The 26,629-nt window shown below is 36.8% G+C and overlaps 3 protein-coding genes across 5 annotated transcripts in view; 1 reads left to right on the top strand and 2 right to left on the bottom strand.

The window, feature by feature from the left end:
* The window catches only part of LOC117429490 (vacuole membrane protein 1-like), a 60,259-nt gene extending 59,030 nt beyond the window's left edge, over window positions 1–1,229 (bottom strand). Inside the window, exon 1 of one of the 2 annotated variants that reach the window (XM_058998118.1) lies at window positions 1,140–1,229. The gene's annotated coding sequence lies outside the window, so the exon portion shown is untranslated. Of the gene's footprint in view, window positions 1–1,134 lie in introns of both variants that reach the window. The other variant, XM_058998119.1, reaches the window with a different exon arrangement.
* An 85-nt stretch (window positions 1,230–1,314) lies between these two features.
* LOC117429491 (peptidyl-tRNA hydrolase 2, mitochondrial-like) lies at window positions 1,315–3,700 on the top strand. The gene is made up of 2 exons (XM_034049021.3): window positions 1,315–1,443; window positions 2,237–3,700. The coding sequence occupies exon 2, from the start codon at window positions 2,255–2,257 to the stop codon at window positions 2,771–2,773; it is 519 nt and encodes a 172-aa protein (XP_033904912.2). The 5' UTR covers window positions 1,315–1,443; window positions 2,237–2,254; the 3' UTR covers window positions 2,774–3,700.
* A 501-nt stretch (window positions 3,701–4,201) lies between these two features.
* The window catches only part of LOC117429255 (clathrin heavy chain 1), a 35,549-nt gene continuing 13,121 nt past the window's right edge, over window positions 4,202–26,629 (bottom strand). The window contains exons 3-33 of one of the 2 annotated variants that reach the window (XM_058998116.1): window positions 24,577–24,845; window positions 23,812–23,973; window positions 23,577–23,690; window positions 23,242–23,415; window positions 20,325–20,522; window positions 19,893–20,093; window positions 19,257–19,409; window positions 18,954–19,076; window positions 18,612–18,749; window positions 18,208–18,372; window positions 17,907–18,087; window positions 17,542–17,705; window positions 15,835–15,960; window positions 15,577–15,719; window positions 15,179–15,413; window positions 14,861–14,983; window positions 14,573–14,718; window positions 14,303–14,486; window positions 14,001–14,193; window positions 13,503–13,660; window positions 13,207–13,371; window positions 12,964–13,071; window positions 12,610–12,777; window positions 12,272–12,421; window positions 11,907–12,038; window positions 11,519–11,629; window positions 11,121–11,291; window positions 10,728–10,949; window positions 8,548–8,568; window positions 5,822–5,897; window positions 4,202–5,301 (exon numbers count right to left, since the gene is read on the bottom strand). In XM_058998116.1, coding sequence (XP_058854099.1) covers window positions 5,168–5,301; window positions 5,822–5,897; window positions 8,548–8,568; window positions 10,728–10,949; window positions 11,121–11,291; window positions 11,519–11,629; window positions 11,907–12,038; window positions 12,272–12,421; window positions 12,610–12,777; window positions 12,964–13,071; window positions 13,207–13,371; window positions 13,503–13,660; window positions 14,001–14,193; window positions 14,303–14,486; window positions 14,573–14,718; window positions 14,861–14,983; window positions 15,179–15,413; window positions 15,577–15,719; window positions 15,835–15,960; window positions 17,542–17,705; window positions 17,907–18,087; window positions 18,208–18,372; window positions 18,612–18,749; window positions 18,954–19,076; window positions 19,257–19,409; window positions 19,893–20,093; window positions 20,325–20,522; window positions 23,242–23,415; window positions 23,577–23,690; window positions 23,812–23,973; window positions 24,577–24,845 — 4,808 coding nt within the window. In that variant the 3' untranslated portion in view covers window positions 4,202–5,167. The remainder of the gene's footprint in view (window positions 5,302–5,821; window positions 5,898–8,547; window positions 8,569–10,727; window positions 10,950–11,120; window positions 11,292–11,518; window positions 11,630–11,906; window positions 12,039–12,271; window positions 12,422–12,609; window positions 12,778–12,963; window positions 13,072–13,206; window positions 13,372–13,502; window positions 13,661–14,000; window positions 14,194–14,302; window positions 14,487–14,572; window positions 14,719–14,860; window positions 14,984–15,178; window positions 15,414–15,576; window positions 15,720–15,834; window positions 15,961–17,541; window positions 17,706–17,906; window positions 18,088–18,207; window positions 18,373–18,611; window positions 18,750–18,953; window positions 19,077–19,256; window positions 19,410–19,892; window positions 20,094–20,324; window positions 20,523–23,241; window positions 23,416–23,576; window positions 23,691–23,811; window positions 23,974–24,576; window positions 24,846–26,629) is intronic. The other variant, XM_058998117.1, reaches the window with a different exon arrangement.

The following is a 26,629-nucleotide window of genomic DNA, read 5'->3' as shown; positions in this document are numbered from 1 at the left end:
ACAGTATTGACTTACGGTATTGTAGATTTTAAACCATATATTACTATTAAAAAAAAAAAAAAAAAAAAGTTAAAAGCATTAATCTATTGAAATGAAACAGTGTAAAGTATTCAATTAACATTGCATTCCTCTTCAACTTTACCCATGAAATCCATGCCAGAGACAGCAAATGACAGGGTCTACTCTCCCTGTGTATCACTCTCATGAATAAACACCTGGACGTCCCAGCTCAGCTATAAAACTACTCTTCACAAGGACGATGCCTCTCAGCAGTACTTCCATGTAGTAACAATCCACATTAATATAACAAACATCACACATTGATGCCAAGAAGCTTTCTTTTCTTCATTGAAACACTGAACGTTGTAGTATAAGAAGTCATTCACAATTCCCCTACACTCAGAAATATTTTAATACAGACAATTCCAGGGTGACCATTCAGTACCATTCCATTAATTAGAGTTATAATAGACACTCCTCTTCTGGTTTAAAAAGATGTTTTCAGCATCCTCGTACGCATTTCACTGATCAGTCAGCATTTCAGCAATAACATTAAGAATACTCCCTTTAGTCCAGACTGTATTTGAGACAAGTGACATTTTGTCATTCATACATGACTAAACACAACTGATGCAATCATTCACACACAGCTTAACAAGTCGAGTTCTAAAACATTTGATTTAACAAAAATGTCCTCAAAATCCAGTTTTGAAGCTAACCACTTTTATTGCGTAAGCTTCCAGAAGCTATACAAACAGATGGTGTTTCGCAATAATAATATAAGAATGATCGGCAGCCAATTCATTTCAAGTTACGAACGTGAATCCAATTTGAAAGGCGGTTTCTATTGTAACCAATTAACAATGTAAATCGATATTTTGTAAGAATTTTTATTCAGACACACTTTTCAGATTTTAGGAATTAAAAATAAAAATAAAATAATCCGTAACATGTTACTTAATAATCAAATCCAGGCAATGCATCGCTACTCACTGACACCCACTCTCAGATAAACTAGCTATATAGACAAGTAGAGGTGTCTGGATATAGAACCGTATAAGAATATTAACACGTCTTTCGATTGCTATCAGAAAGAAACAATAAAATAATCAGGTTTCAGCGCTGTACCCTTACCTTACCTTTGTGTCTGTCTCTTCTCCGTTTGCGCTTTTAGTTTGCAAACCCACTGTCACACTTACAGGAAACAAACGTAGAGTATACACCAAGCACTTCCGCTCACGGATCACGCAATTTTGTTGTTCTGCATATTTCTTTTACATGGAATAAAAACAATTCCAAGACAAACAGATAATTTTAAAATTGTTAAAATTGTGCCGTTTCGTAAGTATAAAAAAATAACCATTATAGGGTTGGAAAGTAAAACGTCATCCGAACGCGACTTCAAGGGATTTGTCTCAGCGTGATCAACCGGTTGCTGAGTTGGTGAGAATTATTTTTAAAAATAGAGCCATACTGATTAAAGGGGGACGTATAGAATAATATCATGCGTGTCTGTAATGTAATAACAAATGAGATAGTTTCCGTGTATGGGTGTAGCCTTTATTTGTTTTATAAAAAAAATAAAAGACTATCTCGATATCTCGATCATATTAGTAAGGGCTTGTGGCGCGTGTTAAATACATAAACATATAAGGCAGTTTTTAGCAAAGAGTTCTGCTTTTCAACCGACCATGCTGGCTCAAGAGACTTTCTTTAGAGTTGGTTGTGATGAAAACAAAAAATCTTCCAACTGTTCAGTATTTCAAATGACCGTTAATGTGTGCTTGTTAATGTTAGTTTAATTTAAGTTAATGTTATATATATATATATATATATATATATATATATATATATATATATATATATATTAAATATAATTGGGAGAGTTGTTTTATGTTACCTCTCTCTATAGTATCTGATCCCGGATTGGGTGTGTGATGAGATTGTCTTTTGGAGTGATGTTGTTTTGGGGGGTGTGAGGTTGCTGCTGTCTTGGGTTAGTTATCTGATCCTCTATTATATTCCCTTCTGTAAATGTTACTTTATTTGTATTATTTTCTTTTTCTGTTTCTGTGTTTGTCCAGGGACTGCCAATGAAACTGAGCTCATAGCTAAATTTGGGTGCAATACGTCATAAATAAACTACAATAAGCGCAGTACTGTATTTTATTAAGGACTTGTAATTAAAACATTAGAGCCAGTTTAAAATAACCACCTAACTTTTATATATATCCAGCCTACAGGGATTCAATACATGGATTCACTTTCCAGTCCAGTAGTTCTTGGTCTTCTAACTGGAGTGGGCTGCAGTCTTTGCTTGGGATGGCTGCTCCGTGGTCGGTTTGACAAATCCCGCAAAGGCGTACTCCCTTCCATGGAAAACGGGACAGGGAGTGAAACGAGCATCATGGGCGAGTCTGGCGAGTTCAAAATGATCCTGGTGGTGCGCAACGATTTGAAGATGGGAAAGGGCAAAGTAGCAGCACAGTGCTCCCATGCTGCTGTGTCTGCATACAAACAGGTGCAAAGAAGAAACCCAGAACTGCTTAAGCAGTGGGAGTATTGCGGTCAACCAAAGGTGGTGGTCAAGGTACCGGATGAAGACAGCTTGATTGAGATTTTGGCCAGTGCTAAGGAGCTGGGCCTGCCTGTTAGTTTAATACAGGACGCTGGGCGCACACAGATAGCACCTGGTTCTCGTACAGTGTTGGGTGTGGGGCCCGGTCCGGCTGATCTTGTGGACAAAGTAACTGGACATCTGAAACTTTACTAAGTTTGCAGTGCTAGTGAAAAATACATTGTATTCTGTTTTTTTTATTTTTTATTGCTCAGGACTTTTTTTTTAAATGTTTTTCTTTATTATTAAATCAGTTGTCATTTTTTGTTTCTTTATTGATATTTCACTGGTTTGGCTTTTTTCCTGGTGGAAATATTTGTGAATTCTATCAGTCACAACTTTGCAAGTATATTTTGCTGCAATGCTATTAAAAGTGTGAATTTCACCCAGAAATTGTAGTGTTTCATTTAATCAACACTGTAGGGATGGGGCTGTGAGATATTTGTTCAGTACATAACTAAGGTTTATGAAGAGACTGAAAGGGGGTTAAACCCAACTGTGCCTTGTTTAGCTTGGAATTGACATGATCATTTTAATTACATTAATTCCAACAATGTTCCAAAAAAAAATACTGTACCATCAGCATTTTTTATTAGAAAAGAATGAAGCAATTTAACTTCACACTTCCGAGGAGGGCAAAAGTACAGGATTTCTCCTTATCCTGTATAATTATAACAATCGGAAGGTAGGACTTTGGAGCTGGACTACTATAAAGTGTCCCTAAGGGGGCGATATATCCCTGCTGAGCAACTGTTTTCTCTATGGTTGGTTGGTTTGTAATCAAGGATTTGATACCAAAAGGTGAAATCTTTCCATAGTTTATTCATAGTTTAATACGTATAGTATTTTAAGACGCCACCAACTAGGTGTGGAATCCATTGTTACAGGTGGTGATTATTTAAGCCACTCATGCTTTCTTTCAAAGGGTTAACAACCCCACAAAAAGAATGCTTATAAACCTTTAAAAACAGAAAAACCTGTTTACCCAGTGTTCTTTGTTCCTCAAAAATACTAAACATGCTCTATGTTAATATGACTTCTTGGATGCAAAAATGTTTTCTGAATAAAATTCATTCAACCCTATTTTGAAGTTTCCTTGAAGACCAAGGCTGTTTCAATTTTAAATACATCACATAACATATATTTTATTGTGTGGAGTGTGTCCCAATGGATTACATGTAAATCATGCCAAAAATTACAATAGTTCACGCATATTTCTAGCCAAATAGTCTGTTACTATATTAACTCCAAAGCTCCTGAGGCATGTTGCTTTATTCTGGGTTCCTTGCTCAATCTACCTTTGCATGAGTGAGCGAATGCCAGCTTGATAGTAGTTCCTGCTCACCTATAAAAAGATGAGCCATTTTATGTGTACTTGTTTAAATCCACCCATAGTATTCATAAGCTTTTTCATTGTGGTCGGTTTTAAGCCCTTGAGGAAAGTGTAGGCAGAGTATTAAAATGTCTTATGTTATTTACATACAGTGCTTATTTAAGAGCAACGGACATTTGAATTTACAACTTAAGTATGTATTCAAAAGATACAGGCCATATTATAAAAATAAAACAAACAAAACACCAAAATTACCACAGTCCTGTAATTTTATTCTCAATTTGATCATCAATTCAAACTGCACAAACAAAAAACTGACGGGATAGCAAGGGTTTGGGGTTTTTAAACTTTCTTCTGTACACTCAAAACAGTGACCTAAAACACCACAATATCCAGCATACATAAACCTCAGCACAAGGAAGGGGTTAGTAAATACACACAGGTCAGAATAACTGTTTTTCCCCTCCTCAAAAATGGAATGGTTCCACACAAGAGCACGGTATACAGAACAAAAGGTCATCTGTTACACATGGCGTGAACAAAAAGACACTAACATCTTCTACAAGTTTAACCAGAGAACCTGCATAGGCTGGGAAGGATTAAAATGGTCTCACTTTTAAATCATATGTCTGTATGCATTTCAAATAAAAAAAAATGTTATAGAGCTACACACAATTGTGTAGGACATACGGTTATTACTTAGTGTTGCTATTGTTTGTAGTCATGGAAGCGGCAGTCTTATGTTCAAATATTAAGAACATCGTAGCTTTTTCTGAATATACAATAATTAAATGCATTTTACAGACAGAACACAAGCTGCTCACATACATCAAAAAATTTAGATTCTACATTAGTTTCTTCTCACTACAGAGTGCAAATCAGATGCTTCACGACACTGTTTTTAATTTTAAGAAGCAGACTCGAATTGTACAAGCCCACTTGTACATTTAATTAAACCATTTCCCTTAAAAATAAAAACACACAAAAAAAATCATCCTAGTTATTAATATGGAATGTGAAAAAAAAAGTTAAACCTTTGTGATCCAATTTTTTATTTTATTTTTTTATATAGAAATAAAATGGAGTCCTTCATAACAAAGTTTAAAGAAAATAAGAAAAAAAAATAAAATAAAAGTTTTCCTCTGTTGTGAGTACAAGACCAGAATGGGCTGGTGGACATTAAGGACAGAAAGATGGACGACTCCAGATCAAGTTCCTTACATGCCGTAGCCAAAGCCAGGCTGGGGGGGTGCCTGCCCAAACCCGGTTGGTGCTGTGTAGCCATAGCCGTAAGCTTGCTGAGGAGGAACAGCAACACTTGGTCCTGCTGTGAGCATAAGCTGTGGCTGACCTGCAATGAGAAAATCTTACGGATTAGATGAGATGGCAGAACTTGTAACAAAGGGTGACCCATTGCGAATTTGATCAAAGATGAAACAGTTGAAACTTCACGCAAACACTCTTGAAGGTGCCTAAAACCTACTTTCAATCTCGTTTATCTTGACTCAGAAGTGTATAAAACATATATATATTTTTTTTAAACAAGGTTAATAAATTGACAGAATCATGGAAATAAATAAATCAGTCTTAAAGCTATGTTTGACAATTATGTTTGTAAAGCAGAATGATACGGCTGTATAAATAATGTGTTATAATTAACTTCAAGTAATGTATTTTCAAACAGCAACTTATAAATGTGATGAATGCAAATCTATAAAATGTTTTCTATTGTGAAGGTTGTCTGTTCTGGTAATGCACAAAACAGTTCACACTACTTCATTACAGTTATTTGTGTGGTTTTAAATATGCATTAAATTTCTAGCATCATTTGTAAGATGCATCGTTAGGAAATCAAAGAAATAAAGTTGTACCATAAACAATGGGTTGCGTTTCTGTTGCTTGTTCCTCTTCTTTCCTCAGAGATTCAGAAGCATCAAGTTTATCAACCTGAAGGGGGAGAAAATGAATTAAACAACACTTAATTTGTAATTTCTTTTAAAGGAACTGCTGGAAAAGTCTTAAGTCCTCCCCCCTCCCTGTTTTTGATTAAAATAAATGACAGAAAGATGGGACCATTCCAGGTAGCTGAAAACAATTTAAGCTGAGGAACTTCATGGACTGCATGTGTTACAGAATAGCAGGCATCTGTGCAGTTACTTGAAGAACCATCTTAATCCACTTACAGCACTTAGGGGCAGAAATAGCAGAGCAGAAAAAAAAGAATAAGAAATTATGAATAACTAGTGTTCCATAAATATCCTTTTTTTGTGACGGTCCACATTAAACTGGTTTCAGAGTGTAAAAATGGTCCCACCATTCAGCCACTGACTTGTTTTGAACTTCACTGAGATTTTGAGGAGGAACTGCATGTAGAGAACCAAACCCAAGCCAAACTGAATTACGACGCACTTTGCAAAAGTATAATGCAATGAGGACCGTCTGCATACTACATTAAAAAAACAAAATTCAGTCATTCACATTTCCATATAGCTAGAACGCATAACTAGAACAATTCAAGTCACATTCAGATATTTTGTAAAACTAAGAAAAATCGTCATTGCAAAATTATATCAAAATATAAAAAATGTTTTCATTGTCATTCCAAGATTAAAAATGTTTTGTCTGGAAATCCTCTGAAATGAAGAATATGGGAAAGGAAGCTTAATAGAACAGCAGATCTCTGGAGGTGTTAAAGGGAACTGGAGATTTTTAATTTGCAGAGAGGTAATTGGCAAGACTGGTCTTATGCGAGCAGCAGGAAGGGCAGGAATGAATAGCAGGTACTCGCAAGCTTATTAGATTATTCATATAAAGACACATTTACACCATTTATAGTCGGTATACAACTGACCTTGTACATCACCATTTTAAAAGGGTAAAAATAATATATATTTTTAAAATATATATTATGCATCATTTTAATTGAATATGCATGGTGTTTTACCCTAACCTAAACCTCTGTATTCTGACATTGTATTTCTAGTTGGACCAGTATTATTAATTGGGTTCAGTCCCCTACATACCACTGGTTAATGCAAATTAGTGACATTTGTAATAATAAAAACACCTTTCCAAAAGACTAAGGCAAGCTGTAGCTTCATCAAAAAAGGCAAAACATGCTAGTTATGTTATTTCAGTGTTAAATGTGTGCATGAAAAAGAGGCAAGAGTACCGAAGAGAGAAGTGAGATCTGAAGATGGTTTCTAAAGCCATTCAGGCTTCCAAGAAGCACGCACAGCCAACAGCAATGTCTCCTAGCCTCAAAGGCTGCTACTTCTGCTATGAAAGATTCACATGCTTTGTTTAAAAATAAAAATAAAATAAAATAAAAGGGTCGCACACCGCAGTTCAGTTACCCATTTTTCACACACACGGTTTCTGCCTGTAGGCAAGTGAAGGACCAGACTCAAATGTACTTCACTCAAGGCTGCCCTCAGTTCTTGTGGGGTTTATCATACAAATATTGAAGGAGGTAAAAAAAAAAAAAAAACTATATTAACTAATGATTACCAGCAAGTATTTTTATTTTTATTTTTAATATAAATTCATTTTTATTAAAATGTGCTTGCTTGTTTTTAACACCTAAACCCTCTAAATGAGGTGGTGCATGTTTATTTGCACATAGAACCCAAGAGCCAGAGCAAGATTTTTTTTTTTTTTTTTTTTTCTGAAAGGAAAATAACCCTATTGATTAACTAAGCAACTAAAGAATGATTAATGCAAGTGTTCCAAGGTGCACTTAAATGATTTCCTCATGTTATCCCTTTTCTGGTAAATTAACATGCAACTCTTTCAGATAAAAATAAATAAATAAAATTTTGCTCTGGACAAGTACATCAAGGTTCTAAGTGCTGATACAACCATCTGTGGTAACACAAAACGTGCCATTTCTAAAAACACATTCACAACAGAGGTTACTATTTATTTATTGTTTTACCACCACAAGAACTAGTTAAAATCCTAAAAAAAAGCACAGGTCACTTCACAAACCACAAGAATATACACTAAAAATATCCTTTGAAAATTAGTAGGCTACTACAAATTGTTAAATGCAGTCAACAACTGGTTCACAAGTCCTTGTGGAAGAACTGGCACTTCACTGCCCAAAACAGAGAGAAGCAGTCTCCTTTGTTTTAGTTCATGTTGTTTTAAATATCTATATTAAAAAGTTCAAATGCTTTTTCCACAGGGTGTCTTCATATAAAACTAACTTTGAGATGAGAACTGCATGTTGTGTGTGCCATTGCATTGGACACCATCAACTTCACAAAAGGCCTTTTGCAGACAACAAGAAGAAAGTTGCTATTTTACCCTCTATACAGTTCAGCACGTGAGTTTTATTATTAGGATTGTGAACCAACAGACTGCCTAGCCGCCTTTTCCGGACACCACAGGCTCATTAGTAGATACTAGTATGTATTGGAGTGAACTAGCTATTGCTCTGCCTGTTCAGGACGGGTTTAGAGGCAGGATCTAGTGAAAGTGTTTTAAAAGCAGCAGCAGCAGTGTAAAGATGGGAAGAAGGAAATAAAAACTCATGCAGATTCCTGAGGTTCAGTCCTCCAGACAAAGATGGAAAATAAGAATCAACTTTCACCTTGTCTTTTATTTCATCAACCTGCAAGGGAATTCAGAGGGTGCAGCTTAGAAACTCCATATCCAGCATAAAAAGCAGGTAGAAACAGCAAGAGAGAGATATGAAGTAAGGCAGGGAGTGTAAACAGTTAGGGCACCAGAGAGAAATAAAAGGGATATAACAAGGGGGAAAAAAAGCAAAAAAAAAAACAGTTAGAACAGCCACCCTTTATACCAGGGGTGCTCAAAGTTTACAGAGCAGAGGGGTGCATAGCAAGGTTACTGTGGGACCGTGGGCCGCAATGTGACCAAATTGCATGGATTGCTACCTTTTTCAAGTCATTTATTTGTGTTGTTAGCCATTTCAATATGTCAGCTTAATAAAATTACAAACTTAATTCATTTAAACAATTTCTTAGCATTTACTCCCTGTCAATAACTTGTAAAACCCAATGCATTAGCATGTATTCTTGTTGCCAGTGACAATAACACTCAATTCAATAAATTATCAAATAATTTACTATATTTCTATTGTTGATAAAAGCACATTTTATAAATAAATAAAATAAATAAATAAATAAATACAATGCCAGTAACAGCCAATTCAATAAATTGTAAATTAAATCATTAGCATTTATTCATGTTGTCAGTGACTATAACAAGCTATTCTATAAATTGTGAATAATATCATCTGTGCGCACAATATGTGGGGTAGACTAAAAACTTTGTTTTTTACGCTCCTTTAATCTACAATCGATAACTGTATTGAAGCGATGGGTATTCTACATTTCCAGTCAAATAAGTGGTCTTTGCCTAGGGTTGTTATCGCAAATAAAACAATGCTAAACCGATCGCCTCAACAATAATTAAAAGGGGAGTAAATGATGCCATTATTTTCGAAAAAATGATTGCTGCGTTGTTAATTCCTTGCGAAGACTCTCCACCCACCTTTTCCTCTGCTCCCCCACGTATTGATGCTGCGTGTTTTGTTTCATAGTGGTGTTTAACATTATTGTCTTTCATGACTCCAATGGACTGTTTGCACAGAAGACAGAGGTTTGCCCTCCTTCTCAATTACAAAATAAACTCTTCTTGCACTTTTGTTTTTTTTCCCCGCTGCTGCCATTGCTTGCTATCTCACAAACTGGCATGCACGTAGAAACCGTTGCGTCAGTCTGTCATTAGTATGTGCAAAAATATATTGCTATAGTATGCAAGTTCCTACGTAATCCTGCTCTCCTGCCTGCCTGCTGTATAAGGCTACTGTAAATCAAGTGCTTGGCAGCTGCTTGGTTCATTGCGGGCCACATATAAGGTTCAATTGGAGAGACGCTGCGGGCCATTTAAAGGGCTTGTCAGGATGGCTGCGCTTTGGGCACCCGTGCTTTATACAAATGCAGTCAGTAACTATGAACTCCCTTTTTAATCTAGTCTATTCATTTTACTTTCTCTTATAAAAAGGTCTAGAAAGTCAAGTAGATATTTAAATTGTACTAATTGTATAAGGCAACACACAAAATCACATATTCAGAAACATCTAAATATTCTGAGCTTATCAAAATCGAAAGTCTTAGCCCAGCTATGCAATAGTAAAATGGTTAGGCAACTTAAAGGAATGTAAATGCATTACAAAACAAACGTCTCCAATGTGTATACAATTACAGAAATGCAAAACATGAAGGTTTAAAAACTGATGCGTTAGCATTCTATTATGCCTAATAAATTCTGCTCACATTTGTATGGAAAAGTAGCCCAAGTTCCCACATAAAAGAATTACAAAAATTAAAAGTCAGAACGCATAGGTTACATAAAAAGTAATCTTAAATAAATTTCAGGGAAACCGAATCAATGGATGTGGCAAGATGTTAATCAAATAAAAACAGCCTTGATAGAGCATTAATTCAATAGGAAGCGTGTAGATAGACAAAGGAATAAAGAAGTGAGTTTCCAAGCACCCATGTGCTTATGAACAGTAAACAAAATGGTGTTTTTTAAATACACTTGTTGACGGGTCATGGATATTGAGAATAGGCAGGAAAACATTTCATGGTTTTCGGTCTGTGATGGTGCAAAAAGACGACACCAGTTTCAACGGTGTAAAAAAAACAAAAACCTCCCCCCTCATAATTAAGCCATACCCAACTGTGTGTCTGCTACAGCATTACACAACAGGAAGACTTCCAAGCACACTTCCTGACTAACCTTCGAAAGGTACTCCCTCATGACCTGGATAAAGTAGGGCATGGAGAAGTCCATGATGTTGTGCCTCCATGCGGTTTCCAGGACAACATCAGGCCTCAGCATGTCGTAACAGGTGAACAGGCAAGAGGCAAAGCATTCCTTCTTTCCCTCCAGCAGGAACCACTGCAGCAGCTCCTCCGCTAGCTCTGTGTCTTTTGATTCTGAGGCATACTGCATTGCATCCTGGAGAGAACAAATAGCTTGTTTAACAAATGCATACTGTCTAGATAGGTCTATAAATTAGGGCTCAGTAAGAACATACAGAAAAGGACTGAAAACTCCATACTTGTTGTGTTGCCTGCCCTACTAAAACTTTGGAAGAAGACCGTTGCAAAAACTAAAACATCCCCGTACCTTGTAAAGCTTATCCTTTTTGCAGAGCTCCACACTTTGTTTCCAGCGATTGTTGCCTTTGAAGAGGTAAGCAGCAATTCTCCTGAATTCAATTAGCTCGTGCCTCTCGAGGCGTTGAGCCAGGGAAATGTTGTCAAAGTTGTCATAAGCATCTATGGATGTACGGAGGGCCTGGGAAAGAGAAAGAAATCATTTAACAAACAATTGTGAAAACATTAAACATACAGAGCTAAAATCATGCAAAATACAGGTTTCATGGGTGTTTTAATACAACTTTCATTACATGTGCCTTCTTTAAAGCCAACATGCAATTTGGCATTACAACCCCACCACATTGTGCAAACCCCAATAATATTTGTGGTATTACAAAAGCTCTTGATAGCAGACTCTTTTCTTACCTGGTAGTCTTCCTCTATGATAAAGAGATTGTTAACTGCTTCATTTACTGCCTTGTTGTTGTGGTTTTGTACAGATCTCAGGTATGGTTTGACCAGTGGAAGCTGTTTAACCTACAGGGAATATACAAAATGAAATAAATTGGACTAAAAGCAAGTGTTGGATCAATAAAGCACCAGCTGCTACCAACAGAAATAGTGTTCAGGAAGAAGCATATTCTAATTTAATGCAATGGTCTTCAAATCATCTGTTAAAGTTAACATTGTCATGCAATAACTAAATGAGAAACCTGCTAAAAACACGTTCTGCAAGTACACTGCTTTAATTTCTTTTTCTTCACACTTTAAAAAAATTTAAGTCATAAGTGGGTTCCGAACAAAAAGAGATTACCTTGGAGAAGAAGGTGACAGCTCGTGAATGGTCAAGTCGGGGGGATAGCACCATCAGAAGATCATTCAGTAACAGGGGTCTGAACTCCAAGTAAAACTGGATCGCCTTGTAATACAGCTCAACATTGGCCACCTACAATTGGAAGGGCATGATAATAGAAAAGTTATGCATTTATCTTAACACACATCTAAAAAAAAAGTGTTCACTTAAATGGCATGCCAGCAAATCAACCATGTTTCTATGAGCCTGTGAGGATCCACTGCTTCAAAATAACAACTGCTTTACATGTCCTTAATTATTTTTAGTAATTTACGGAAAACTAAAAACAAAAGCTTGTTAAAAAGTACCATAGTACCAAACAGTACCTTGGTAATTATGTCCTTGAATTGTCCCTCTTTCCAGGCATCTGTTGGGTGGTTCATCATTGTGATGATAGCATTATCAAACTCTTCATATTTGTCATAAAGGAATACCAGTTCTCCCCACAGATGTGCCTGCTCTGCAGCCCTCAGCACCTGTACAAAGTACACAGGATTAATATTCTTATGCAGCATAATAAATTAATGCTGTAACATTTCATTTAATAGAAGTTAAAATCCTCACAATCAAATTATACAGAGATGCATTAATATGACAGGAAGCTATGGCTTCCAATACTCAAACCTTCAATGCATTGCATTGTATAAAATAATTAGAATCTTGCCTTTGGAATGTTGACTCTGGACCAGAAGAGTTCCAAGTGTTCCCTCATTTTCTGTGGCTTGAATTTGGAGTACAGGATGGCCAGTTCAGTAAACATTCCCATATGAGCACGCTCTAGACCCAGAGCTGCCTCCAACATTGTGATCAGCTCCTCAAAGTAGCCACGGTCCTAAAAGTGAAAGAGATGATCAAAATTTAATCCTCCATCAAGCTGAATCACTCTGTTATAAAATGACAGATTCATTATAATTATATATATAAAAAAAAAACCTTGCACATATTACGATGTTTTTTTAAACAAAATGTACACATTATTAAAAAAGGAACCTCTACCTTGAGAAATAAAATGGGTTACCTGATAATAGTTAATCAGCTCTTCCAGTTCATCGGCATGGACAACAATGTGAAGACCACACATCTGGGCCAGACGGAACTCATTACCATCTACGCAAGCGAAGCAAACCTGGAAGAGACAGACCAAAAAAAATTACAATTAAAAGAACGATCTTGACTAACGCTTTAAAATACACTATTACTGCAACTTAAACAGTTTGCATAGTACTGAAAGAATTTGATAGTATATTTAAAAAAAGTTTACCTCCTTCCATGTACGAGTGCTGTTTGCCTTTCTGGCACCATCTACTGCAGCTTGGTATTCCCCCAGATGAACCAGTGTTGATGCCAATCGGCCAAAGTTGGACACATTGTTATAGAGCAACTTAGCTGCGTCATACATTTTCTCATCATAGCAACGATCACCCACCTACAAGTTAAGTGAAAAGAATTTGCTTAAATGCTCATGGACTTACATAAAAGCTTTTAAAACCACAAGATACTAAAACTCAGGTTTAGTCAATATAACTGTTGTGATCAAGAGGAAGTTGTTATGCTCACTTGTTGGATATGAGCGTTGTTGGGCCCATTGATAAACTCCTCCAGTTCTGCCAAACGGTTGGTTTTTGCCAAAGCAAAGATGAGTTCAGTCTCCACATAGGACTCGCGTGCCTTCTTCCGAGCCATCTGGAGGTATTTCACCAGATCCTCCCAGTTTCCTAAAAAAATATATATATATATATATTGTAAAATATAATGTATATGCAACAATAAAAATGATAAACTCATAACAGTAAATCACCTAAAAAAGACCAAAGTATGGTATGGAATCATTTAAAAACAAAAATAGAAGAAATACAAAATCAGTAAACTCAATCATTTTGCGAACAGACACACGCTATTCCCAGGGACACAAGGGGAAAAAAACAAATAAAAAGTATTGGCAGTACAAATGAAGTATGTACTGTTAGATGTTTCTGAAATATGGCGGGAGGTTAAAATATATTTGGTCATGCAATATTGCAATTATCTACAATAAAATAAAAAAAAGCTACTTACCACTTTCATCAGCTGCCTGTACAACCTCCATGTAGGATGAGGGATCATCAGCCTTAATATAGGAGTCAATAGCTTCCTTAACCAAACCCTTTTGCAGCTGAGCTTTAGCAAGCTGGCTCCACACAGCTGGCTCATTGCAGCGTTCAGCAAATTCATAGGCCCGATCCAGATTACCAATATGCTCAATTAGCACCTAGAACAAAGAACCAATGTGGTCATGGAAATACACTGATAAAGGGCTCTTACACTCTACTACAAACTGGGGTCTTTGTGGCAGAGCTGTCTAAAGAGGGTCTTTTTACCTGGACTGCAGATGTGTTCACATCAAACTTTCTGAAGATGGCAAAAGCTTCTTCAAAGAGCTCATTGCTAATGGCTATGTTAGCAATATCAGGGGCATCGTAGTTATCCAAGCGGTTAATGTATTCCATGACACGGGTACGGTCTGCTTTGATGGCAGTAAGGATCAAGAGATTCTGAAGGTTTCTGAAAAAACAATATTCATAAGATGAATACTGAACAGATACAGCAAACTTTTAAAACATGCTTGTTAATAAAAAATAAACCCATACCTGTGCTCACTGAATACAGAATTGTCCAGAACAATTTTCTCCAGCAGTTCAATGAGCTCATTTGGAAGATCAGCTGTCATGAAGGCTTTGACAGTTACGGACACCTCCTCTGGGTCCTGTGTTTCAGACAGGGCAGTCTGCACAACCTGGAAAATACATTTACCATTTATAAAAGTCAATATATTTATATACATTTTTTTTAAAAAATATTCACAAGAGGTGTGTTTCAAATCCATTCTAAAATATTAACATTGTCAATGGTCAATTATAACTTGACAATAATCCCACCTGGTCAATAAGTGGCCTCCTGAATGGGTTGCTCTCCAGCAGCACACTGGCCCAAAGTTCAGGGTCCTTTCGGCGGACAAGGTAACGTGACAGGCTCTTAAACAAGGAGTTCTCATTGCATACCTGTAAATGAGGAAAAAGTAATCATTTTAGGACAGGTTTCTTTGAACAGCGTCATACCAATCTCAAACAAAAATAGAAATGCTTACAAACCCAGCCGTTGTGTGTTTATTATGGATCAGTGCTCTAAAGACTGGTGTGTAGATACATGTTCTCATGTCACTTTGTTACGAAAATGTTAGTTACACAAGCACTCACATTAATGAGCTCCTGGTCACACTGGCCACGCTCATAAGCCACACAAGCCAAATGAGGGTCTCTCTTCTCGCAGTATTTGCCCACCACACGGCTGTCATAGAATGGATTCTCACGGAGAAAGCGCTCAGGGTTGTTGTTACTGTCAATGTAGATTTTAGCCAAAGCATTATGAGTTGCGGGTTCCTCACAGCCTTCGTGGATGCGGGCTTCTAACCAGGGCAGGAGCAACTTCAACCTAAAGGAAGAAATGAAAAGAATAACTAAATACAAACTTCACACACACATGACCGCTGGTAACTGCCAAAATACACCAGCAAAATACACCAACAAATAGTACAATTAGTTGGTTACAAAATATTTAAATAAAACAGAAGTTGAGCAAAGAAGTGACACATTACCGGTTTCGTTTCTCAACTTCAGCCACCAGCTCGTCAGTGGAGAACTGTCCCTTCACAACCAGAATGAGGTTCTTAATGACATCCTCAGAACAATCCACATCCAGCAACCCTCCAATAACCACAGGGAGACGGCTAGGGTTCACCTAGAACACCAACAAAAAGATCAAAATTAATGAAGCAGATTTAAAAAAAATACATATATTTAAAAATATATACATAAACCACATGCTTCTAAATAAACAACATTTTAATGCCTACCTTTTGCACATAGATCTCAATGTATTTTTGCAGGTTGTTTCGGTACAGGTACAAAACCAAATCGTGGACAAAGTCAAATCGGTCACACACAATGATTAGTGGAAGCTGATCCGTCAGCTTGGCCTCCTGTAAATGGAAAGAGCAGGTACAGTAGATAGTCAGATCAATAGTATGAGGAAGACACAAACTGGAAACACTTTATTCAGTCTAGGCAATCAAAAGTAAATGAACACTAACATATGTAATATCAACCAACTACATTCTGAAATTCCAACTAAGACAACAAGCTACCAAAAAAAAAAAAAAAAATGCTGCTGAACTACAACAAATAGAAGGTGTCGCATTTCAAGGTTTAAGGATGGTTCAATGCTGTTAACATGTTACTACAGACTCATAATATAGACAAAAATAAATACATAAATAAATAGCGTCATACTAGACTCCAATAGTGCAGCCTGTACATACAATCCAGCCGGTAGACTGCATCACTGCTACAAACACTGTACAACACTTGACCACAAACAGTTTTTACATACCCTAAATTACATTTCTGGCATTGTGTAACTGCCATTAGTATTCAGCCTACAGGATTAATACTCTGGGACCGAGTGTCTAATACTGTACTCATTTTATTTTACACAGTGTATTTCGGAAAGACACAAATGATTAGCTCTTGACAGGAACAAAAAGCACAACCGACACCAATTAAGGCTTTTCTTTAATGATAAATTCCACATATTTAACGCATTTTACTTTATCCCTATTTATTTGTATATATATATATATATATATTTTCTTTGTATGTGTGAGTGAAGCCCGGAGAAAAGAAAATTGCCTAGTTAGAGTTATGTTTTGTTTGCCAACATACTCATTAAATTCATAAATGAAACACATTGAATTCATTTATGTTTTGATGCTGGTAAACATTTAATTGGCATATTCATCTACAAATCCCAGGTTTAATCCTGCATCTACGTGAGGGATGAAAAAAAAAAGGGGGGGGAAGGGGGGTGGGAGTCCTGTACTGGGAGATTTACCTGGTACATGTCCTGCCCATTCCAAAGACACAGGGAAAAGCACAAAAGATAACAACTTCCATCAAGAAATAGTTTATGCAAAGTGCTTACTAACAAGAACATATTTAACCTACTCGGGACTTTGTTAGGGACAGCATTAGCTACCTTCAAATCAAAATTAAGATTTGTATTAAATCATCATTTAGTGATGTACTTAGTCTTTCATATCACAGGTCTTTCATTTAATTTTTTCACATTATAAAATGCTTGGTTGGTAAATTCAGCTAAAGCGTGCAGATGCAAACCCTAATTTGTTATTTCAAACAGCAAGTTACAACTAGCCAGTCAATACTATCATTTCTATAGGATCGACAATTATCTTTAGGATATATGGGAGGGAGGTGGGGAGGGAGGATCAAGAATTTGAGCTTGATTACAGAAAATCTAAAACCACTGCTAACATTTGATAAGGAAAAAAAACTTATAGAAAAGTAACATTTAAACCAAGAAATTAATTATTATTAAAAAAAAAGTACTATTATGAGCCCATTTGATTTGAAGAGCCCAATCAAATCCAATCTAATTGTAGCCATTTTCTGTTGTGTTTTTTTTTATTTTATTTTTTTAATATAAAACACCTTGAAATGCTTTTTATTTTATAGGTTGAGTTTAAGAAGTTTTTCCCACTTACCTTCAAGAAGTTCTTCACACGCTCAGGGTCATAGCAATTGCTTTCCCTGCAAATTCTCTCCACTTCTTTGATCTGCCCAGTCTTACAGGCAGCCTGAATGTATTTGAAGTGAACCTCTGGGTCCTGGCTGAAGTTTACAATTGAACCCAGGAAATAAAACAGTCCTTTAAAAAATAAATAAATAAATAAATAAATAAATAAATAAATAAATAAATAAATAAATTAGAATTCATGCATGCACGCACACAGCATGAGTATCTTTACTGTTTCAATATTGCATCCATGGGGATCATTTATTGTTTTAAAATGTGTCTCATCATTTAATAAGCAGAGCAGAATTGCATCACCTAAATTGCTGTACATACCTTCGAAACTCTTGAAAGACTCAAAAAGCTCAATGAGAGACTGAGTGGAGAGCTGCTCATGGTACTTGGACGCCACTTGGACACAAATCTGCAGGTTCTGACGAATATTAGCAGACAGCATGGCCCTCAAGCATTCTAGGGAGTCCTCAACCGATAAGGCGCCAAAGAAGTTCACCAGCCACTGAGGAAGATATAAAGAAACATGCATTAAACCTAAAGGATTGGCAATTCAAGAGCATACGCTTCAAGGAATACAATGTGAATGTATCACAGCAAAAGTTAAATGAGTTACGTTCATTACCTCGGGGTTGAGAAGGTGAGTGTGAACAACAGCTCGTTTGATATCATACAGATCTGTGTAGTGTTCCAAGGCTCGCTGCAGCAGGCCAGCTTTCTCACACAGCTGAGCAATGTGGGCCCGGTCATAGTGAGTGAACATCTGGTTACCCAGAATAGCATCTGCAACCTAAAGAAGAAAAAAAAAACGTTCAGTGGGTACAGAGTTAGAATTACATGCAATTTACAAGCAACAACACACAAACAAGAGAGAAAAATAAGGCTGTAAAGTCAAAACAAGTGTATTAAAAAAGGCCCACACTGCTAAGATTTGCATTAGCTTATTATTATTAAGCAAGAGTTTCGGAACTGTGAACTGTAGAAATAACTTCCAAATTGAAGCTGTGCGAGACTGTTGTTGCCACGTACCTGTGGGGCGTGCATGAGGTTCATCTCGAGCAGGCGTGTCTGAAGAGGGCCCTCTGAGGGACGATTGTTCTTGAGTGCATCCAGCAGGAAGGAGGTGCACTGCTGGATCAGGTTGTATTCCATGAACACATCGACAATCTGTTGGGAGAAATGGTACATGAATTAGTATCATTCTAGATTTCACTTAGGACCAATCTCACACTACAAAAATCACCTCTTTAAAGTTATATACACCTTAGATTAGATTCAATGTAGCAAAAGTCCAGTTTTATTATCAGTCTTTTATATGAGTATTTGAATAGGCAATATTGGTTGGTTTGCCACCACTGTAGACAATATTACCTGTGTGATGTCTGCCAGGGGCTCCTCATCTTGTACCAGCATCTGAGAGAACTGCAGTCCCTGCTCTGGACTGATCCTCATAACATTCCTGAGCAAGAAGATCCAGTCAGGAGTGTATCCAACCTACAAGAGAAGAAAAAAGCAAATAAAATGGACCAACATGGAATAATATATATATATATATATATATATATATATATATATATATATATATATATATATATATATATATATATATATATATATATAAAAGAAAACACAACATTTCAATATGCTTTTTTTAAATTCGTATTTAAGAATTACCTTCTTCGCATAAAGTACAATCTTCTGGAACTGCCCTGTTTCAGCAAAACACTGGATGACCTTGTTAGGAACGTTTGCCCTCAAATAGACACTCAGAGCAAGAGTTGGGTCCACAGATTTCACAAGATCGCCAAGTTCTTCAGAGCACTCCAGCTGTATGGGATTAACAGCAAGATTTTATTGACTCAATGTTTTACATTTTACTACATGGATGCTATATTTATCTGTATTTCTAAGCAGGAAGTGGGCTGCTTGTATCATCTTACAGTTTCTGAACTCGGCCTATATAGCCTATCAAGATTCCAATAATGGAGGATCCTTGATTAACACAGGCTTCAGGTTATCAATTTGGCACTGCATCTTCAATACAATATGCTTGTAAGGTTATAATACTAACCTTGACACACCATTTAGCAAGACAGATCAATACTGAATACAGACTACTGTAGAATGCAGACATGCACTACATACTTTAATGGAACACATCAGATACTAAACATCCAAGAATCACTGGGTTAAACAATTTATCAGCAAACTAATTTCACCTAAAGCTGATACTTTGTATTTAACACATTTAACTATTTAGCAAACTGTAATTTTGTTGGAGAAAGCACAGTTTGTGAAGTATGTTTTTACCTTGTCCTCTTTTAGCCACTTTTCCAGCAACTGCTTTCGACCCTGCTGAAGCACTGGCCGGCACAACTCCAAAGACTCAAACTTGTTGAGCTGGCCCTGATCCAGCAGGATCCCAAAGTACTGAAGCAACGGAGAGGTCTGACCAGGCTGAGCAGGAACACTCTGAAAACGACGGATGGTGTCCGGAGTGCGCAGGATTCCCTAAAGTAAAAAAAAAAAAAACAAGCAGCTGTCAAACAGTCTGTTTATAAATTAAAGAAACTTACTACAGTAGATTTAATTTTACTTTACACAATTAGTCCTCATTTTAAGTATTGTTTGCTTTGTAAAAACAACCTTTAGCCTCAAGTTATATCAGCAAAATGGTCATAAATTGGTCTTAAACTACAGAATGCGTCAGATCTATGATCGTAAGGGTATTGAAGGTCATACCTTTGGTGCATTTGCTGCTACTTTAGCTGCCTCTGAGTAGTTGCCCTGGGCAAAGAGGTTGTTGAATTTCCGGGCAAACAGTTCTTCCGCTCCGGCCAGGTTGTTGCGGACGGCCATGCGGAGGGCGAGGTCAGGGTTCTGCAGTACATTGGTAATGTAGGGAATGAGGTTCTCTTCCTCGACACACACGGACAACACCTGCAAGAGCAAACAAAGAGAAACATTAAGGCTTTGAAATTCTACAATAAATTCAATCATTTTGCATACAAGTCATTTCTATGCCACCACAACAAGGACAGTCTGCACGGGTCAGATAACCTTTAAACTAGTATGATGGAATCTTCAAAAAAAGCTAAATTAGAAGATATTTATTTTTGTATTAAATGGCAAATTTGATAAGACCCAAGGATCCTTGCTCTCTTGAGCGGGTGCCTCTAGATAACAAGGACTTTGGCTGTCATAGCTGTTATCATGGATGAATGAATATATTCCTTCTACAGCAGGGGGCAGGATGATGCTTGAGAGAACACATTTACAATATGGGTCATCAAATAAAAGCTGGTGGAATGGAGGACCAAAAGATAATACAAAATAAAAGGTTATTATTGCTCAGCAGTATGCATTAATTCTACAATCTGGCTTTTCGGTACATTTCCATTATTAATGGAAAGGAACTGAAGACAAAAATAGCCAAAACAGAAAATGATAAATAACCTATATAGAGTCAGTCTTAATTAGTACAGAAGTCAACATATTTCCATTCCTAACAAGATAAGGATTCAATATTCTTCACAAGATACTGTAGCGCCGAGCACAAGCTGGGGTCAAACCATAAAGGGAACCTTTACTAAATGGCTCATAAATGCTAATGAAAACAGGTCAAGATTTTAAACAAATTCAACTGGCATTAACACACACACACACACACACATTACAGTTAATGTTTCCCTCCAAATGTTTATATTCTGATATAGTGCTACATATATTATTTTTTATGTACGTAACTGTAAAGACAGTATTTTTTTTATGCTGTCTACATAACATGCAAAGATGTTTTCAGGCCGATCTGAAGTGAAAGCCCAAATCCCTAAGATTAAGACTCCTGTCACTGCCTCACATGGCTCGTCACGTGCTATTGTGTACTGTGGGCCTCACTACTGCAGTTATTTTGAGGGATTCCTTTATCCCAAGGTCATCTCAAAGCACAAAATGCCAAATCGCTAATATAGCAGCCAGCATCCTTTATATATTAATAATACAAAGAAAACAATAAATGTAGGTTGTCTCATTTGCTTAAATGATTATCAAATTAGGGGTGCTAGATTCTGTTTAACTTAAAACGTTTAAACTTTTAAAAATATGGTTTAAACGTTAATTAAAACATTTTGAAAAGACGATGTGTGTCCCCCTCGATGTGCAGTCTCAACGGCAGGAGAACCGGAAGTCATCTTCGGGGAAGTGTGTAGCTGCAAGGGCTCTGAGCATTTTAAAATAAATAGCTTTCAATAAATTACCGCATATATGTCTATAAATAGGTCTTTTACATCAGCTTTTCTAATGTCCTTAAATGCAGTTGATATCTGTTAATCCATTTGTGTATCTCAATCACAACTGAGAAACTCGTTAATAGTAAAATTAATTATTTCCTAACATTTAGCTTGCATGTCTGGGCCCCACCTCCTCCACGCTAGATCAAACCTCAGTAGAAACAGACTAGTCACATGTGCAAAAGCATGCTGGACATTGGGAGGTGACTATCCAATGACACTGATGCCACGTGACAAAGATAGGAAGTAATAAAAAACAAGAACTGAGTAGCCATTATTTGCAGACACCTGCTTCTTAATATGTGACCTGCACATTTTTAAAAAAGTTTAAACAATTAAGCAAAATTAAAGACACTTTACTAACATTTAAACTCTAAACGATTTACACCACTATTAGCAATAGTTCTATATTACATTTAACTGCTAAATTACATTTAACTGCTAAATTACATTGCCTGAATGCATGGCAAATTAATATTCCAAACAAAACAGGAATTAAAAAAACACTAGAGGGACGACTAATATAAGACTAGTGTTTTAACAGTCCAACGGTGTCCACTATGTCAAATCCCAAGTTAACAATTGAAATCTTAAATCTATTGTAACAGACATGGTATTAAGATAACAATGTAAAATAGGATTAATAGGCCACCAGAATCCTTTCTAACATTGGCTGAAGGCTGCAAGACAACACAGCTTTGGATCTTTCTCTAAATGGTGTATGATGAGATCTATCCGAGTACCAGATCAACTTTCTTCATCTTGAATATTTAATGGATCTGTGGCTTTGTTAGAAAATTATTCATCAACTAGCAGGATCTGGTGTCTCCGAATAATGAAATGAAATAGTGGAAGCTCTTGCATTTACCAATGGAATCACACCCTTTTGAATGCCAACTTCTACTATAAGGCAACCATAAAACTATACCATCATACCTCTATGACAAAATAAAGTGTCCTCCTTTGCCTAACAAAATGTGATCTTAATTAACCTTCCAGGTCTAGAAATTAGGTCACTCATCTAAGTAACAAGGAAGAGTGGTAACCTCTTGGAAAAGCACTAGTGAAGTGCCAAGCTGGCAGCTATTAAGAAACAGGTTTTAGCAGGCGAACAGCCACAGTGAAGTCTGCAGAATATAATCCTCGTCTAGTAGGACTAAAGCAAGAGACCACCTACATGTCAGGCAAATATACAATACGGTAACTTATTATCTGCGTTAAATGACAAACATTTCCTGCACTTACAACAGACTCAAAGTTATGCATTAAGCCAACATAAGATGCATGACAGTGTTTAAACAAGATGTTTTGGATAGACATGTTATTAAATTTGTATGTGATAAAAAATTAACTCTTGAAAAAAAGTGTACCTGTCCTTTCCTGTTGACTCCAATAATCCCAGCAGTAGCTTCATGGGGTGCAGTAACAAAGATAGTCTCTCCACTGATCCTGTTCATGTAGATACAGGTGCCTGTCTCCAAGTCATACAGGTGGATGTAACCGTATTTGGTGATCAAAAAGACAACATCTTGCTTTGAACTTATCTAAAAAAAAAAATGCAACATGACATAAGTTTTTTTTTTTTTTTAAACAAACAAATGCAAACAAACACCCTTTTGTTGTAGGTAATGATAGTTTGGGAAGCACATAATTAATGGCTGACCAATCTTAGAAAAGATGTTCTCTACCATCACCTGACTCTTACCTGCATTGCAACAGGAAAGTCATTCTGCGCCTCAGGTGGGAAGAAGACATCAACTGCTTTCTTTGGAAATGGCTGGTTCCCTGCTGGTGGTGTGCCCACTTCAATGATGTGCAACTTCACACATACAAAAATAAAAAACAGTAGACTGTTAGTGGGAAGCAAATGAAACAATACAACGACCCAAAGCTACTGATGCTGCTATACAATTACTAGTGAATGCATCACGGATTCCTACCTTTCCTCCAGCTTGTCCTCTAACAGCAAAACAAAAGAGAGTGGACTCCTCTGCGTTCCCTTCCATTTTAAACTGAGCAAAGCCAGCTGCATGCCCCTCAATGGGCTGAGACACCTTCCTGTCCACAGAGTAGAGCTGCATTGCACCCACAACACGGTTTTGCTGATACAGGGAGGGGAACACATACACAAAGTTAGTGTGCCAAAAGAAAGATTACATCCATTTTCATTGCACACTTTTAAAACCAGACCCATTAAATAGACGTACTTGAGAAATACATGCCTAAGATTATATTTAGCAGAAAGCACTCTTCTGCTAAAATGGAGGCCTTCATTATGTGATAAATTAACCTAACAGGAATATGAAGATTAAGAAAAGGTTGGTTGACATTAAGGACTCAAGCCTAAACTGAAATCTTATGAGCAGCGCCAAACAGTTAAACAGATCAATGACAAATATGCATGTGTAACATGGTACAGTAGTAACATTCACCCCCCACCACAGCTGTTACAAGTACATGCAATAAAAATTTTGGGGGGAAAATAAAATGTGGAACTTTAAAAGGATAACATACATACGGATGTATAAGGGTCACCTATCAGGTGAACATCAAAAAAAAAAAAGATTCAGTAAATTGGAAATACCCACAACACAAAGGTGCATTTAAAAGAGCAAATGAATAGATGTCTGCCAACTCTTCAACCTCGAATTATCCTGAATACCTCTTTGGTTGTTGCAGAAAGAGTTTCACACCCTATTCAATACCTGTGCTGAAATGCCAATGAGAAGCAGCCACTTCTGCTTGGCATCAGTGCGGTAGTTGATTATCTGGCAGCCTGCAAGACTGGAATGTCGGTCAAACACTTTCATTGGCTGGGAATCTCCCTCCATGCTCCAATGATACACTGCGTTGTCTGTTACCAGAGCAACCGTGTTCAGAGAGATCCACTTCCAGAAGGTGACATCATCAGTCATGGTGTGAGCCTTCATCTTGCTCTTCATCTCAATGTTAAAAATCTGAAGAGTTTTTGCAGCTGCAAGTCATATGAAATACAGGTCAATACAGACATCCACTGTTTCTGAACAAAAGAAAACAAAAATAAATAAAACACCACAACCACCTACAGACAGCATATCTGACTGTCTTCCAGAGAGATTTATCAGCCAAATTCTACTTGAATACCAAGAGTCAAGATAGGAATATTGGTAACCATGGTTTGTTGTGCATCAGGCAAGACATCATGACTTACAAACAGTATTTATCATTATTTTTTTATTTTTATTAAAAGCACAACAAATGTTTATGAATAGCTAATAAAGTCTACATATCTGCATTCAGTTCAGTATGAAATTAAAGTAGAATTATTTCACCAATACAGTGAATGTTACTCAAAACAACTGAGAAACTGCATAGGTTGAAGTGGGGTAAGTGAAACCAATACTGAAACATAGCCAACAGTGCTAATCACAATATAGGATGGAGAACTACTCCACTCCCAAACACCCAAAAGGTTGTCCAATACCTGATATTCATATTTTAGTATATTTTCATAAATAGTAATCCAGAGTTGCCCGCTTAACCACTTTAACCAATAAGAATGATCTAAACCCTAGAAATGTCTGTATGTGAACAGTGTAGGTTGTACTGAATGTTAAGACCCACTTGTAATCTTGCAGAACACTTGTTCGTTGGACTAAAATATAAATTAGCCTACATCAAAAAGTAATAATATGATAATGATCTTTTGACCAACAAGTTATGTTGCTATTTTGTTAGAGGTTTTGTTTGTTCTCTGTGCATCAATATCAAGTCATTAAATTAGAAATTAAACTTTGATTTAAAAAAAAAGTGATTGTTTTACAAAATCAATATACCGTATTCCTTCAAATTTAAGACACCCTCAAATTTAAGACACAGACCAAATTTACCACCCTCAATTTGAGGAAAAATAAATATGCATTTACAAAGCAACAACCTCAATTACGCTGTTGTATCGCACAAAACTGGCACAAAACAGTGTTGTTGTAGATTAACCACAGAGCTTGTTTATTGTGCTGTGCACTGTATAATACTTAAGATGGCGTCTCTATAACCAAGCAACTGACACCGTTTTTTCTCCCAGATTGTCAACTGTAGTATTGCTTGGCATGTTGAAAAATACGGGGGTCTGATCAGCATTTCCGATCTGTCCAAGCTGGTACTGTTTGTTACAAATGCTGAAAATGTAAAAGCTTATCTTGGAATCCCTTAGGAAGCTAATGACTTTGAAAATGGCTGCCTGTATGTCATGGATGATTGGAGTTTGGGCAGTATCTTTTTGGTTCGTCTTTTCTCAGCAGTAAAGGCCACCCACCACACACGGGGCGATTTTGTCGTCTGCGATATGTCGGTCCGATAAAATCGCCCCGTCTACGATAATAAATCGTCTCTTCTCTGCGAGAAACGACAGGTTGTCAGTGAATAGAGCTCCCCTGTATTCTGGGCGACAAGTCGCTCGGAATCAACCAATAAGCGCTGCGGTTGATGTCACATGGTAAAAGTCATTCAAACAACTTGGAGAAATGGTGTCTGTAGTTACGTGGCAAAGGGGGTGCATTGAGAAATTGATCTCTATGAGAAATATCCATGTTTATATAATACGAAAAAGAAAGAGTATCATGATGAAAATGAAAGGAGCAAGGCAAGTGAAGAAACTGCCGCTGAGATTAACATGTAAGGTGAGGTTTTGATATTTAGATGTGAAAAGCCCAGGCTGGACAGACCTACCGATCAATCTCTAATATTAGAAAATACATTAAAAAAAGGCATAGGCAGGGC

Source organism: Acipenser ruthenus, chromosome 24 (assembly GCF_902713425.1).
Source record: "Acipenser ruthenus chromosome 24, fAciRut3.2 maternal haplotype, whole genome shotgun sequence".
Taxonomy (NCBI): domain Eukaryota; kingdom Metazoa; phylum Chordata; class Actinopteri; order Acipenseriformes; family Acipenseridae; genus Acipenser; species Acipenser ruthenus.
The sequence above is the reverse complement of the archived record's forward strand: the minus strand, read 5'-3'. Positions and strand labels throughout refer to the sequence as shown.

Bases quoted from the DNA above. Each gene is read 5' to 3' on its own strand.
- LOC117429491 (XM_034049021.3), top strand. From the start codon at position 2,255: ATGGATTCACTTTCCAGTCCAGTAGTTCTTGGTCTTCTAACTGGAGTG.